This window comes from Chiloscyllium punctatum, chromosome 46 (genome assembly GCF_047496795.1).
Source record: "Chiloscyllium punctatum isolate Juve2018m chromosome 46, sChiPun1.3, whole genome shotgun sequence".
Classification (NCBI taxonomy): Eukaryota; Metazoa; Chordata; class Chondrichthyes; order Orectolobiformes; family Hemiscylliidae; genus Chiloscyllium; species Chiloscyllium punctatum.
Genome location: NC_092784.1, coordinates 58299669 through 58315625, shown reverse-complemented (window position 1 = coordinate 58315625; position 15957 = coordinate 58299669). Strand labels below are relative to the sequence as shown.

Here is a 15957-nt window from a genome sequence, read left to right as displayed (position 1 = left end):
GGTCAGCTGTGTGACAGAAGGAACATTGGAGACCCCACCAACAGCACCCATAGCTCCTTCCTGCGATATGCCGGGGAATGTCCCACAGCAACCCAGACTTCTTACGGAGTCGTATTTGCTGAACTTCCGGCTTCAGTTGGAATGGAGCTAACATCGAGGGTACAATTCCCACTCTGGGGGATCCAGAACCTGTTTCCCTCCTCAATCCCTGGTGGGTCAAACTCACTCTAAGTAGAGAGAGAAAAAGTGAGGACTGAGGATGATGGAGAGTCAGAGTCGATGAAGTGTGGTGATGGAAAAGCACATCAGGTCAGACCGCATCCGAGGAGCAGGGGAGTTGACATTTCAGGCATCAGACTTGCATTGAGTCTCCTGCTCCTCGGATGCTGCCTGACCTGCTGTGCTTTTCCAGCGCCATGTTTTTCAAATCAGTCTAAACAGAGACCTGAAGGTGAAGAAGTTTGGTAATTGATTCTGTGTGGACAGAACTCCTCGTCTTTGCACCATGAGCAGTGAGACCTGTTGTGGTACTTTTTGAACTGGTTTCAAGATGCGGTGCCTAGGAGGTAGACACAAAACACAGATTTGGCCCAACGTGAATCATCCCTTTAAGCTGTTCCTACAATCTCTCCAGATGACCTACCTCTGACAGAGTCTGGGTCTTTTACCCACACTGATCTGTCCTTACTATTGCTTGAAAGACACCCTGATTTGTTCTTAAGTTCATCCTTCTACAAGTTGAGACCTTAATCTCCTTGTCTAGGTTTTTAAAAAAGCCTTAATTTTATAGATCGACATTGGCAACCTTAGAATGTTGGAAAGTGCTTTGACAACCAGTGAATCCCTTTCGTCATGCAGTTAATGTTGAATTGTATGATAAGCAGGATCCACATTCAACACAGCAAGTTCCCTTTAACTAATCTAATCTCATTTATTTTAAGAAGAAAGGAGACAACTTTATTTAGTGGTGTGCGCCTCTTTCATTCAGTTTCTGCTGCTATCTGATAATGGTGGTTTATGACGGGAGATGGGTATTGACTGACCGTGACTTTTGTCTGCTGTGCTCACTAATGGCCTGCTTTTCTTGCGGTCACCTCAAGGTTGTTACTGTACGGACGATACTGCAGCCAAGTTGAGGCAGCTACCAAACACCTGGACAAGATCGCGAGCATAAGGGAAGATGTTCAGATGAAGCTACAGGTAAGACCCTTTCCACAGTGGCTGAAACGCATCCACAAACATTTCTTTCTTCTGCTGCTGATTGGTACTCTGTGAGTTTCCAGAACTTTCAGAACTTTAACAAGAGCAAGTATGGTGAGAGGATTAAGAGTATTAAAATTTGGAAAAAGGCGAATGTGGTGTTCAACTGTGCTCTGTGTTTGATAAGTGTGTCTGGTAGTTGATTTTGAAATAACTCCACAGAGACCAGTATACCATCACCAAGTCTTCCTTCACTTACTCATGAAGAGTCCTTGACACTGATCCAGCTCCCTCAGAACTAGCTCTCAGAGTGAACAGAACCTCTAACCCTCCTGGTTATTTTTAAAAATTTTATTAAACAAATTACAAAAACAGTTCACAACAAACGGTTGCATTTACAGCTGCACACAAGAGACAGCAATTTTACAAGGGAGAGGAGCAGCAAAGTCAGGCCCCAAACCCTACCGTTCAAACAGTTTACAGGGAGATGGGGACAAACCTCAAATCACAGTTCCACATTTAAAATATAAAGAGACATCAACAATGACATTTGTACATAAGACAGTCCAGTTACATAAAAGAGTGCAGACAATACAGACCCAGCAAGCCCCCGCCTCTCCCACCTACCCTCCTGTTGATATCTGTCAGCCAGGGCTCCCTGATTGGACCAGGATAACAGCCCCAATCAGGGAACTCTCTTACTCTCTGAGGTCCACCAGGCTGACTTTGTTACAATCACTACAGATCTAATGAACTGTGCTTGATTGGTTAATCCTGGGTGTGGACTCAGAGCTTCATTGAACAGAAGTTAAGATGTTGGCATGAGTGCAGAAATTTTCCGTTCGCAGAAACTCTCATAAGTAAACCTGGAACATGCTTGGAAACCAGTAGCACCTCTGCAACTCGCTGAGATATATGAGACTTACACACAATAGTACAAAAATGGGCAAAGACATAGACAGAGTGGAACGAATTGGATAACTGCACCGCAGAGCTTGCACCATGTTGGGCTGAATGGCATCTTTCTGAGCTAGTTGACACGATATGCTTCTTCAGATCAGCTCCTCAAATGGCTTAGTGTCTGAACCCAATGTGACCCTGTGATGCTGAGTCACACCTGACAACAAGCTGGTGAGACCCAACAGTGAGCAAGTTCACAACAACCAGGACTAGTTGGGAAGTTGTCAGGCTGTAACTTAGATCGGTACTGGCCTCTCGTTTGTCTTCTAATGTTTTGTTGTAGCTCCTTCCACAGAAATTTTGATCCTTGGATCTTACCACAGATTACATTTAGAGAAGATCAACTGCATTTAAATGCTGGCAGTGTGAAATTCCGTGAATGTTGTCCTTTTGGAGATTAACCCTTTATAAAGTTGAAATAATGTTTTTTCAAAATTCATTCATGGGTTGTGGACATCAGTGTTTATTGCCCATCCCTAATTGCCCTGAGGGAGGTTGGAGGTCAACCACATTGCTGTGGGTCTGGAGTCACATGTAGGCCAGACCAGGTAAGGATGGCAGATTTCCTTCCCAAAAGGTGAAGTGAAGTTGGGAGAGGGTTCCTGTGGGGAGACTGCTCTGTTAGAAGAGATTGGAGGGGGTTGTGTGCTTACAGGATGGGTCCCATTGATGAGACTGTTCTATAAAAGAAAACATCATGATGACAAGACTCACTTTGTAAAGTCTTCGCAAAGTCCATCTTCTAATTATTCAACCGGCAGAAACAACGTGTAAGATCCCGCTAAGGCTGCTGGGTTAATTAGCACTTGTTCTGTTTTCTCTCAGGAATGTTCCAACAGAGCGAACAATGGACGGTTCACCCTACGAGATCTCTTGATGGTGCCCATGCAAAGAGTCCTCAAGTATCACCTTCTGCTTCAGGTAGTCAATTGCAAGGTAGTCAATTCTCAGTTACTGTCCATTGTGGAAATACTTCTCATCACAGCCAGGAGCGCAGAGGTTTATCAAACTGGCTAGCTCGCAGTCTCCCTCAAACCTTCGCCTGAGTGGTCTTAACGGGGTGGACATAAAGCCACTATTTCCCCTTCTGGGAGAATTTAGAACAGAAACCGTTTCAAACTGAGAGGTCACCCACTTCAAACAGGGATTAGACAAACTGTTTCCTCTTAGAGGTTTCTGAGTCTTTGGAACTCTCTAGATGGTGGAAGCATTTTTGAATATTTTTAAGGTAGAGGTGGATGGACTCAAGTGGAAAAGGGGCATGTAGGAAAGTCCATTTGAAGTTATAACCAGATCAACTATCATCTCATTAAATGGGGGAACAAACTCAAGGGGCTAAATGGTCGAATTTTGTTCATTATACAACAACTTTCAGTCTTCGGTGGACCTCAAGGAGGTAAAATCGTTCTTGCAGGAAGCAAGATTGTGGCGAGATGAACAATTTTAATTTCTCTTCTGCCAAGGTTAACATGTGTTAGGAAGATCACAGTGTCAGTTAGCTGGATCTCAGCCAATGTGCTTGGAGGATTGGAGTAATCATGTTTAGCATCTCCAACCTCAAAAGGGAGTAAAGGAAAGGAGATTTCCTGTTCCTGTTCCTGTATGCATGGGTATTGTAAGAGGCTAATTGTGTTTCTTGTAGAATGAGCTTGCACCATTTCTGCATTCATAGATTTGAGTTGATTTGATTTGAGTTATTGTTGCCACAGGTATGTAAGTACAGTGAAAAGTCTTGTTTTGCGAGCACTACAGGTCGATCAAGGTAAACAAGGGCATACAAATCATCGGGTGCTTAGTCAGAATGAGGCATACAGGGTTATGCTGTACAGGAGATGTACAGAAGCAAAATCAACATTATTGGAAATTAGAGAGGTTCATTCATCAGTCTAATAATGGCAGGGAAGAAGCTGTTCCTGAACCTGTTGGTGCGTGTGTTCAAACTTCTGTATCTTCCACCTGACAGGAGAGGTTGGATCGAGAGAATGATCACGGCAATGCTGTCTATCCTACATTAAACATCCCAAGATGCCCCAATTTTCATGGAGGGAAGAATGATTATTTTTTTAAAAAGATATAATTATCAGGAAGTGGGCATCTCCAGAATTTATTACTCAATGCTAGTTACCCTGGCAATGGCAGAGGTGAGCTACCTCCTTGAGCTGTTGCAGTCCATGTGGTGAAGTCCTGAGTGTTGACAGGGAAGCAGTTCCGGGGGTTTGACGAAGGAGCATCCAATCGATGTCCAAGCTGGGCTGGGGTTTGTGAATCAGAGCAGTCATATTGACGTTACTGTGTTAACAAGAACCTTCTGATGTGTCACAACAGGAGTTAGTGAAACACACCACCGACAAAACAGAACAGGGGAACCTCCGAACAGCTCTGGATTCGATGAGGGTGAGTGGAAGTTGCCTTTCAGCTTTCTCTCCAATCTGCGAAGATTTACTTTGAGGATCACACTCGCATTTCTCTGTGTTCATTTCCTTACTTTTAGGATTTGGCCCAATGTGTAAATGAAGTGAAACGTGATAGTGAGACTCTCAAACAAATCACAAGCTTTCAGTTATCGATAGAAAATCTGGTGAGTCTGAAGTTTGTAAAAGCTTTAAAAAAATGACTAATAATTTTTATCAGGTTGTTGTACAAAGTTTAATACGAGAGTGAGAGAGAGATTTGACAATCTCAGGTTTCTGAAACAGAGGCCCTCTGAAGACTTGTGCCAGAGCAGTTACATATGAAGCTTGTTGCTTTGGATTTAGGACAATTACTGGCAATGGTCAGATGTCTCAAAGTTGATCTGTGTTTGGTACACTTGCCTTTATTGGTCAGTGCATTGAGTATAGGAGTTGGGAGGTCATGTTGCGGCTGTCCAGGGCATTGGTGAGGCCACTTTTGGAATACTGCATTCAATTCTGGCCTCCCTGCTATTGGCAAGATGTTCTTAATCTTGAAAGGATTGAAAAAAAGAGTTCCAAGGGTGTCGCCAGGGTTGGAGGGTTTGAGCTATAAGGAGAGGCTGAACAGGCTGGGGCTGTTTTCCCTGGAGTTTGGAGGCTGAGGGATGACCTTATAGAGGTTTATAAAATCATGAGGGGCATGGATAGGGTAAATAGACAAGGTCCCTGGGATGGAAAATCCAAAACTAGAGGGCACAGGTTTAGGGTGAGAGGAAAATATTTAAAATGGGTCTAAGGGGCAATTTCTTCACACAGATGGTGGTACGTATATGGAATGAGTTGCCAGAGGAAGTGGTGGAGGCTGGTACAATGACAGCATTTAAAAGACATCTGGATGAGTATATGAATAGGAAGGGTTGAGAGGGATATGGGCCAAGTGCTGGCAAATGGGACTAGATTAACTTAGGATATCTGGTCAGTATGGATGAGTTGGATGGAAGGGTCTGTTTCTGTGCTGTCCATCTCTATGACTCTATGACTCTGTGACGTTCTATTGTTAAGATGGGGTAGCTCTACCAAAGAGCTTGCACAAACACAGTGGGCCAAATGGCCCTTATTTTCTGCCAGATGGTTCAGTACCATTTCTCTGAACGATCTGGGATGTTGGCTCCACAAAGGGGTCGGGTGTCTGAACCCAATGCATGCTGTGGTACTGAGTCAATCAGACAGCGTATTCAATGACCATTTTCAATTCTGTTGTATAAGCCTGTAATCACGCAGCTGAGCTAGTCAGCTGTTCACTGAGAACCAGACAACTTCCACTTCATCTAGGTTCATCAAACCTTATCGACCACAACAGCCCACTACTGTGATTGTGATCATTGACCTCTCTCAAGACAATAGAGCAATCAGTCAGAGCAATCTCTTCATTTGAGGAAATTACATTGAAAGGAGGTAGCATTCTCACGTTTTATATGAACCGCTCTGTCATATCCTAGAACCAATCATTAGCTGGTTACGGCCGACCCAAAACAGATGGAGAGCTACGTTTAATGACTGTGGACAAACGCTCCAAGCAAGATAGGTGAGTGCTATCCTTCTTTGATGGCATGACCGAAGACTATACAATGCACTAGAGAATTTTGGGGAAACAAATTACCGTGACTATCCCTGGTTCTGGGTTATAACATGCCAATGAAGTGTATTTTTTTAATTCATGGAACGCAGGCATCACTCGTGAGGTCAGCATTTATTGCCCATCCTAGTTAAGAGTCAACCACATTAGCTGTGGGTCTGGAATCACATGTAGGCCAAACCAGATAAGGATGACTGTTTCCTTCCCTGAAGGATGTTAGTGAATTAGGAAGGTTTCTCCAACAACCCAGTCATGGTCACCATTAGGCTCTTAATCCCAGATTTTTATCAAATCGTATTATTGAATTCCAATTTCACCACCTACCTTGTCCCACGTCCTCAGAATGTTATCTTTATGATAGTGAGTCAGTGATAATACCACTAAACCATTGCCTCCCTCCAGCTACAGCTAGAGGGTTGACTCAGTCAGCTGAATGGCCAGTCTTAATCAAATTAGCGCCAATAGTAAGGGGTTCATAGAAACAGAGAAAAGAAGAGCAGGAATAGGTCATTCAGCCCTTTGAAACTTCTCCACCATTTAATACGACCAAGTCTGCACTTCCAACTCAGTCTCTTGCCCCCACTTTCTCCCCATGCCCTTTAGCCCTAAGAATTACACCTAACTCCTTCTTGAAAACATTCAATGTTTTGGCCTGAATTAATTTCTGTGCCAGAGAATTCTATCAGCTCCCCACTCTTGGGGTGAATACATTCCTCCTCATCTCAGTCCTAAATGGTCAAACCCCTTATCCGTTATACTGTAACCCCTTGATTTTGGACTCATTGACCATTGGGAACATCCTTCCTGTGTTTAACCTGTCTAGCATTTTGTAGATTTATATTAAATTCTCCCTCATTCTGCTAAACTTTAAAGAATACAGTCCTAACGAATCTAGCCCCTTCTTACATGACACAGCACCAGGTTATAGTCCAACAGGTTAACCTCAACCTGATGAAGGAGCAGTGCTCCGAAAGCTAGTGCTTCCAAATAAACCTGTTGGACTATAACCTGGTGTTGTGTGATGTTTAACTTTGTCCATCCCAGTCCAACACTGGCACCTCCGATTTATTCCTACATGACGATGTGGAGGTGCCAATGTTGGACTGGGTGGACAAGTTCAAAAGTCACACAACACCGGATTATAGTCCAACAGGTTTATTTGAAAGCACTAGCTTTTGGAGCGCCGTTCCTTTATCAGTTAGAGTGACACTCCACCTGACAAAGGAGCAGCACTCCGAAAGCTTGTCATTTCTTATATCAGTCCGGCCATCGCAGGAATCAATCTGGTAAACCTTCATTGCACTCCGTCTGTAGCCAGAACATCCTTCCCCAGATAAGATGGGATTCCTGTCCTGAATGTCCTGGATTCAGGAGCGGCCTCCTTGTCCTACCTATGGTGGGGATGTTGTGGTTTGCATTAGGCTTTGAGCAGAGAACTCAAGAAGATGGACTGAATGGCCTCTTGTTTCATTCCATTCTTTCATGGATTGTCACAAACTGTAATCTATGTGTTGTCCTGAATGAACTGTACTAACAACAGTTGTGTGTTGATGACAATAACATGCTACAACAGTGTATGTCATGCAGTGACTAATGATGCCCCATTGTTTTGTGCACAGATATGTATTCCTATTTGATAAAGCTGTTATTATCTGCAAACGGAAAGGAGAGAATTATGAAATGAAGGAAATTATTGACCTACAGTATTATCAGATACGGGATGACCCAATAGGAAGCAGAGAAACCAAAAAGGTATGGCGTAGGTTCTCAGGCTCCCTGTGCTCTTTATTGGCTGGACAGATATATTGGGGGATGTTTGAGACGGTCCAGGTGAATTTGAGGTCGGGGTGGAAAGTGTTGGTAAAGTGGATGAACTGGAGAGATATATTGGCCATGATGGGTATCCTCAGTGATAAACCATCTCTAAGTTAGCACTGGCTGGTAAACTGGTAGGTGTACACTGGGCAAAGGGTGAGGCAGTGCTATAGCTGTAGAAATGTCCCACCTGCTCATGGTCTGGGCTTAGATACAAGAAGGAGGATGTGAGGGAGAAGCAGGGAGGTTCTGATGGAGCTGTTTTTTTGAAAATTCATTTTCTTTGGTGGGATGTGGGCATCACTGGCTGGCCCGCAGTTATTGCCCATCCCTAACTGCCCTTGAGTTGAGGGAAAAATCTCAGACTAAGGGGTTGTCCATTTAAGATAACGGTAGTCAGGCCCCAGCTAGAGGTACCATGTGCCATCCTGGTCACCGCTCTGTAGCAAGGCTGTCATCGCACTAGGGAAGGTGCAGACATGTTCCCTGGGCTGGAGCGATTCAGTTATAGAGAAAGATGAGGTGGGTTGTGGTTAGTTTCTCCCAAGCTGAGGGGAGACCTGTCTGAGGAGTACAACGTTCTGAGAGTCACAGACAAGGAGAATCATTTCCCATGAGTCGGGGTGGGAATGGAGTCAGCAATTTTAAGGTAAAAAGCGGGAGGTTTAGTGAAAAAGTTGGTCATTGGTGGAGATGCCAGCCTTCAGTTGAAACTTTCAAATGAGGTGCTTTCCCCCAGGTGGACTACCTAGAGTTCAGGTTGAACCATTTCGGACTGAAATGTGTAGAAATTTCCGCAGAAATTTCCTCAGAGTCCGTGGGTGTGCAGTCATTGAATGTGTTGAAGATCAAGATCGATAAGATTTTTAACTACTTCAGGCGATATCAGGAAGTGGAAGTGAGGGTGAATATCAGCTCTGATCTCATTGAATAATGTGGCAGACTTAAAAAGACTTCCTCCTCTCCCTGTTTATCATTCGCTGACTCCTGTTGCAGTACAATGAATGAAGAAACACAAGGCATTATGGGTTAAACTTGGCCAACATTCCTTCCTTAACAAATGTCACCAAACCATAAGTGGACAAGGGCTGGTTAAAGGGAATGGAGTGTAACAATGGGGAAGTCTTGCTGAAATAACACAAGGCATTAGTCAGTCCAAACCTGAGATACCATGGTCCCTTTATCAAAGGAAACGTATACGTGCGTTGGAGGCAGACCGGGGGTGGGGGGGGGTTCACTCCGTTGATCCTGAGTATGGATGGACTATCTTATAAGGAGAGGTTGAGTAGATTGGATCTGTATTACTTGGAGTTTATAAAAATGGGAGACGACCTTCTTAAAACATTTGAGATTCACAGGTAGATGCCGGGAAGTGGAGAGAGACCCTTGGATTAGAGGGCAAAATCTCAGACTAAGGGGTTGTCCATTTAAGACAGAGATGATGAGGAATATCTTCCCTCAGGTGGTAGAGAATCTATTGAAATCTTTTCTGCAGAGGCTGGGTCATGAGTATATTCAATGTTGAGAGATTAGTAAGGGGCTGAGTAAATGTCATGGGGAAAAGGCAGGAAAGCAGAGGTGATGACTATCAGATCAGCCATGAGCTCATTGAAAGGTGGAGCAGCTTCGATGGGCCGAATGGCCCATGTCTGCCCCTACACCTTATGGATTCTTAAGATCTAATAACCTGACTACTCTCTGGACAGAGAGTGTGGCTCGTGAATACATCTCCGTCCACACTCAATGCAATTGGAAACAATTACTGGTGACGTGATGAATTAATTTGGTGTGAAAGTTTTCTCTGTAACTCTGAGTCTCACTGATATCTGACTGCATTCTCTGTATCTTTCTAGTGGAGCCATATGTTCCTACTCATTGAGGCTCATGGGCAACATGGCTATGAGTTCTTCTTCAAGACCAGGGAGCTGAAAAAGAAATGGCTGGAGCAGTTCGAGATGGCTTTGTAAGTGTACCATCGGGAAGATTGATTAGCTTGGGGCTGTAATTATTAGGTTAGATTCCCCTACAGTGTGGAAACAAGCCCTTCGGCCCAACCAATCCACACCTACCCTCCAAAGAGTGACCCACCTAGGCCCATTTACCCTTTGACTAATGCACCTAACACTAATCAACCTAACCTGCACATCTTTGGACTATGGGAGGAAACCCGAGCACCCAGACGAAACCCACACAGACACAGGGAAAATGTGCAAATTCCAGTCGCCTGAGGCTGGAATCAAACCTGGGACCCTGGTGCTGTGAGGCAGCAGTGCTAACCACTGAGCCACCATGCCGCCCTAATGCCTCGGCATGTTGTACAGTGGGGTGATTGCTGACAGCCACGTAACATAATGGGGCCAAAACCCAGAAAAGGATGCCAAAAGCAATTAGCTTTGACCTGGAGTTTCACTTCCATTATTGTACATTGTGTGACTTATGTGAAGATGTAAAGGGTTGCAGGGTGCACTTAACAACAGGATCCGACCAGGTCGATACTTAAAGTTATTTTCTCTCCAGAGGAATCAAGGGAACAAAATGAAAGGATTACAGATCACTGTTTAAACTTTACACAATGGGGTGGTAGAAATTTGGAACTCTGCCACAGTAGACTGTGGTTGCTGGAGTCAAAAGGTGCGGTGCTGGAAAAGCACAGCCAGCCAGGCAACATCCGGGGGAGCAGGAGAGTCGACATAAGGCCTCCGTCAGGAATGTAGTTGTTGGAGAACAATGTGATTGATTTTCAGGGATGTGGAGTATAAGCATGGTTAAGATATCATGTGGTGGGGCAGCATCCGAGGAGCAGGAAAATGGTGCCTGACCCTACTGTGCTTTTCCAGCACCACTCGAATCTAGACTCTGATTTCCAGCATCTGCAGTCCTCATTTTTGCCTGTCATGGGGTGGACCATTGAAGATTTCTTCACTCAGAGGGTAATGAGCCTGTGGGAGTTCCCTACCACAGAAAGCTTATGGAGGCCAACCACTCAATGTACTCAGGAAAGAGAGTGTTCTTTTAGATATTGCAAGCATTGGGGATGTCAGGCAGAAGCGGAAACAAAGAGCTCAGATAGAGGATTAGACGTGATCATGTTGAATGTCAGAGCAGGTTCTAAGGGAAGAAAGGCCTCCTCCTGGTTTCTATGTTTCTAACTGTGAATTGTTTCTTAGATCGAACATCTTCCCGGAGAATGGGAGCTCAAACAACCACGATTTTCGGATGCACTCGTTTGAAGAATCAGCAACATGCAAGGCGTGTCAGATGTTACTCAGGTATGGATCCTGAGGACAAAGGATTTTTAGATTCGATTCCCTACAGTATGGGAACAGACCCTTCGGCCCAACAAGTCCATACTGACCCTCCAAAGAGTATCCCACCCAGACCCATTCCCCTACCTTATATTTACACCTGATTAATGCACCTAACACAGTGGGCAATTTAACATGACCAATTCACCACACCTTTGAATTGTGTGAGGAAACCAGAGCAAATCCACACACACAGTCTGCCTGAGGCAGGAATCAAACCCGGGTCCTTGTTGTTGTGAGGCAGCAGTGCTAACCACTGAGTCACTGTGCCACCCCTGGCAGCAGCAACACACAGTCGCCCAGGGCTGTCCTGATCCGAAACCATCTCCTCACCTTCCTCATGGGTGCAGAGTTTTCACTTCTCTCTTCCAGCGGATCCTTGCTGGGATTTGCAGTGCGAATCTGATCAGCTCATTTGCAAATACAAAACCTACAGACCAGTGGCAATCCTTTTAAAAGATGCCTTTGTGTCATAGAGCTCTAGTGATTCTCTAAATACTCAGAAATTTAAAAATTCACTGTGCAAATGTTTACACCACAATCACAAGGTTTCGGAACTGACTCCGCAGAGGAAGGTATCCCGTCAACCTTTATATGTGGAAAGGTCTTGACCCTGACCCAGCTCAGAGTGAACAGAATCTCTGACCCGCCTGTTAATTTTTTTAAAAAATTTTATTAAACAATTACTAAAAGAGGTTACAGAAAAACAGCTAACATTTACAGCTGTATACAACAGCAATTTTACAAGGGAGAGGAGCAGCAAAGCCATGCCCCAAACCCTACCGTTCAACCAGTTTACAGGGAGATGAAGACAAACCTCAAATCCCAGTTTCAAATATAAAAAGACAGCAACAATGATATTTGTACATGAGACAATCCTGTTACATACAGAAGTGTAGACAATACAGACCCAGCAAGCTCCTGTCCCTCCCACCTTCCCACCACTCTAAGGTAGCCCACCCCGACGCACCTTCTGGCTCTCGGTCCATCCCATGCCCCTTCCAGTTCTCGGTCCGCCCTGACACACCTTTTGACCACCTCTGGGGCAGCCCGCCCGGGGTGACAGCACTGAGGACCGCCTACCCACCCACCTTCTGGCTCTCAGTCTGCCCCTACGTACCATTGGGCTCTCACCCACCCCGATGCGCCACCCGGCCACACCTCTCGGCCACCTCTAGGCCAGCCCGTCCCCTTCCCCAGGGACGACAGTGTGCAGGGTAGCCCACAAGCCTTCCGGATCTCAGCCTGCCCCTACGTGCCTTCTGGCTCTCGGCTTCTCTGACACACCTTCCGACCACCTTCCGACCGCCTGTCCCGATTACTCCTTCTCGGGACGACAGTGCTCAGAACAGCCATCTGGCTCTCGGGCAACTGGCATCAGGGTGGCCTACCCACTCTCTGGCTTTCAGGACAGCCTACCAACCTTCAGGTTCACAGGATGGCCTACCCACCCTCTGGCTCTCGGGGTGACAGCTTTCAGGATGACCCATGAGCCTCCCAGCTCACGGTAAGGTCTGCCAGACCCAGGGACATGCAAGACAGTGCAGATGATAGACCCAACAAACACCACAACACACAGTTAGTTACCAAAAAAACAGAGTCCTTTCTGGTACACAGTCCAGATATAGAGTCTTCAAAATATAGAGTCCATTCCCAGGAAGACCCCACTCCAGTTTACAAGGTGTATTGTCTGAAATGGAGTCCACTCCAAATTGCAGAGTCCACCGCTAAAAAAACAGGGTCCCCAACCAGAGGCAGAGTCCACTCCTGAAGGCAGCAAATGCACACCCCACAGTACACAGGTGTTCAGTCTCCATGGAGTCCTAGCCCAGCTTTGGAAAACCAGGCCCACTCACAGGAACATAGTACATTGTACAGGTGCAGTTAACTCACAGGGGTTTGGTCCACTCCTGAAGGCAAGGTCTTCACCCAAACTCCAGGATACAGTAAGTGCTCACCTCCCAGTGCACACACACAGATGTTCAATCTTCAGAGGCCCAGTCCCAGGGCTAGGCCTCCCCACAGGAACAGCTCCTCTGGTAAAATGTATGTCTTCCACAAGGGCTCAGTCCAAACATCAAAAACAGTGAAGACACATACAAAAAACAAAAGAAAACTAGAGTCCAAGGGCTAAGCCCTACCACAAAATTAACATTGTCCTTTCCTCAAAAGGTAAAAAAAAGCAAAAAGAGTAACACAGGCTGTAACCAGCCAGTGAAACAACAATCCCTAATGAGAACTGAGTTGCACCTGAAACACATTATGTGCATCAGGAGTTTAACAATCAGTCCTCACTAAAAGGAATACCAGTTAACAAACTGGCTAAATAATTCAGCCAGTTCAGGAATCAGGTTTCCAAAGAAAAGGGAAACAGAAACCAACAGTAACACACTGACTATCGCACCAGCCAGCACAGAGTCAGTGCCCTCCCCAAAACAAAATGGAGCATCCTGGACACTGACCCAGCTCCCTCAGAGCCAACTCTCAGAGTGAGCAGAACCTCTGACCCTCCTGGTTATACCTGTCAGCCAGGGCTCCCTGATTGGACCAGGTTAACAGCCCCAATTGGGGAACTCAAATTCTCTGAGATCCACCTGGCTGACCTAATTATAACAAAGAAAATCTGCAGCCCAGGAACAGGCCCTTCAGCCCTCCAAGCCTGAGCCGATCCAAATCCAATGTCTAAACCCGTCGCCCAATTCCTAAGCATCTGTATCCCTCTGCTCCCCACATACTCATGCATCTGTCCAGACACACCTTAAATGAATCTACCGTGTCTGCCTCTACCACCTCTGCTGGCAACGCATTCCAGGCACCTACCACCCTCTGTGTGAAGTACTTTCTGCGTGTATCCCCCTTAAACTTTTCACCTCTCACCTTAAACACATGACCTCTTGTTACTGAATCCCTCATCCTAGGAAAAAGCTTATCGCTTATCCATCCTGTCTATACCCTTCATGATTTTGTAGACCTCAATCAGGTCTCCCCTCAATTTCCTTTTTTTCTAATGAAAACAATCCTAACCTCCTCCACCTTCTCTTCATAGCTAGCACCTTCCATACCAGGCAACATGATCAACAACTATGGCTTGTGACAGTCTCAATAGAATGTAAATGTAATGGAGAAAATTGGAGGTTGGCAATTGCTGAGTTTGTCAATGAGCCTAATTTCTGCAGGTGACACAACAGGAGAATGGCGAGATGTACTGCTCACTATCGCCACCTGCAGTAACTCTGATCATTACAAAGTTGTGTATGACTTATCTAGGTTTGTTCCCAAGGCTCGGCCTAGCGACCGCGCTCGCCCCGATACACAGCCTTCCCGTCAAGTACCAGCCTGACTGAAAATGTCACACTGGGCAGCGTGTCATGGCCGACTTGCTGCTGGTGAAAGGGTGCAGCAAGTCATGTGGGAAGTCGGGGGGGGGGTGAGTTGGGGCTGCAGGGGGAGGGGACAGTAGACAATGGGACGAGGCCAGAGAGGTGGTAACTCCCATGGCAATGTAATGGCAAGACTGACCTCTGCACTAACGGGATGGGCTGGTGGCCATGTTGGCATGACCAGTACAATTCTTACTCAGCTGTTTGGTCTGTGCTGGTGTTTACTTCCCCATCTTGAACCCTCTGCATCTCACTCTACCAACATAGCCATCTAATTCCTTTCCACTCATCATCTGTTTATGAAGCGCCCTAAGTGTAGGAGTCAGTTAGCTCAGTTGGCTGGTTCTCTCCACGCTTCAGGCTCACTGCCTTTATTCCTGATGAAGGGCTTTTGCCTGAAACGTCGATTTCGAAGCTCCTTGGATGCTGCCTGAACTGCTGTGCTCTTCCAGCACCACTAATCCAGAATCTGGTTTCCAGCATCTGCAGTCATTGTTCTTACCTGGTTGGCTGTACAGTGACACCAACAGAGCAATTTCAATTCCTGCACCAGCTGAGGTTACCATGGAGGACTCTCCTTCTCAACCTCTCCCCTCACCTGAGGCATGGTGACTCTCAGGTTAGGCCCCCATCAGTTGTCTCTCTGTAATGAAACTATGGAGACTTTACCTGACCTGAAACACATCTTTACCTTCAATGACAGTAGACCGTAGAACAGGTAAAGATACCTCTCCTGAATTCCTAATTGGATTTATTAGTGGCTGTCTGGTATTTATAGTCCCAATCTCACCTGCAAGTGAAATTTCTATCATATTTCTATTGTAAATCAGTCTTTCTAAAGACCTCAACCAGGCCTCCTTCCTTGAGAAGGGAGCTCCAAACTTTCTTGGTGAGTATAACCTCTCAGTTAATCCTTTCCTACACTTGCCTGTGTATCTTTTTTGTCACATGGAGCCTTTGTGGTCTAAAAGTTCTCTCTGCAAGTTTAACAGTGACATTGGTCTGAAATCAATGCCCTCTCATTGTTCTGTCACCCAACAGGGGCACCTTCTTCCAGGGTTATCGCTGCAGCAAGTGCAAGTCCGCAGCTCACAAGGAATGTTTAGGGAGGGTCGCCCCGTGTGGAAGGCAAGGTGAGACTCAGTTGGTCTGGCAGCATCTGTGGGGAGAAAACAGAGTTAACGCTTCGAGTCCAGTGACCCTTTGTGATGAGTCTCGCCAGCAATGTCTCTTTTGGTTTCAGGTCTCCAGCACCCACAGCTCTTTGC

General features: G+C 45.8%; 1 protein-coding gene across 1 annotated transcript in view; it reads left to right on the top strand.

Moving 5' to 3' along the window:
- Positions 1-15957, top strand: part of LOC140468147 (proto-oncogene vav-like) — a 134875-nt gene that overhangs the window by 94728 nt on the left and 24190 nt on the right. The window contains exons 9-17 of the mRNA XM_072564352.1: positions 1101-1200; positions 2986-3081; positions 4486-4554; positions 4652-4738; positions 6053-6138; positions 7809-7941; positions 9858-9967; positions 11172-11273; positions 15731-15822. Coding sequence (XP_072420453.1) covers positions 1101-1200; positions 2986-3081; positions 4486-4554; positions 4652-4738; positions 6053-6138; positions 7809-7941; positions 9858-9967; positions 11172-11273; positions 15731-15822 — 875 coding nt within the window. The remainder of the gene's footprint in view (positions 1-1100; positions 1201-2985; positions 3082-4485; positions 4555-4651; positions 4739-6052; positions 6139-7808; positions 7942-9857; positions 9968-11171; positions 11274-15730; positions 15823-15957) is intronic.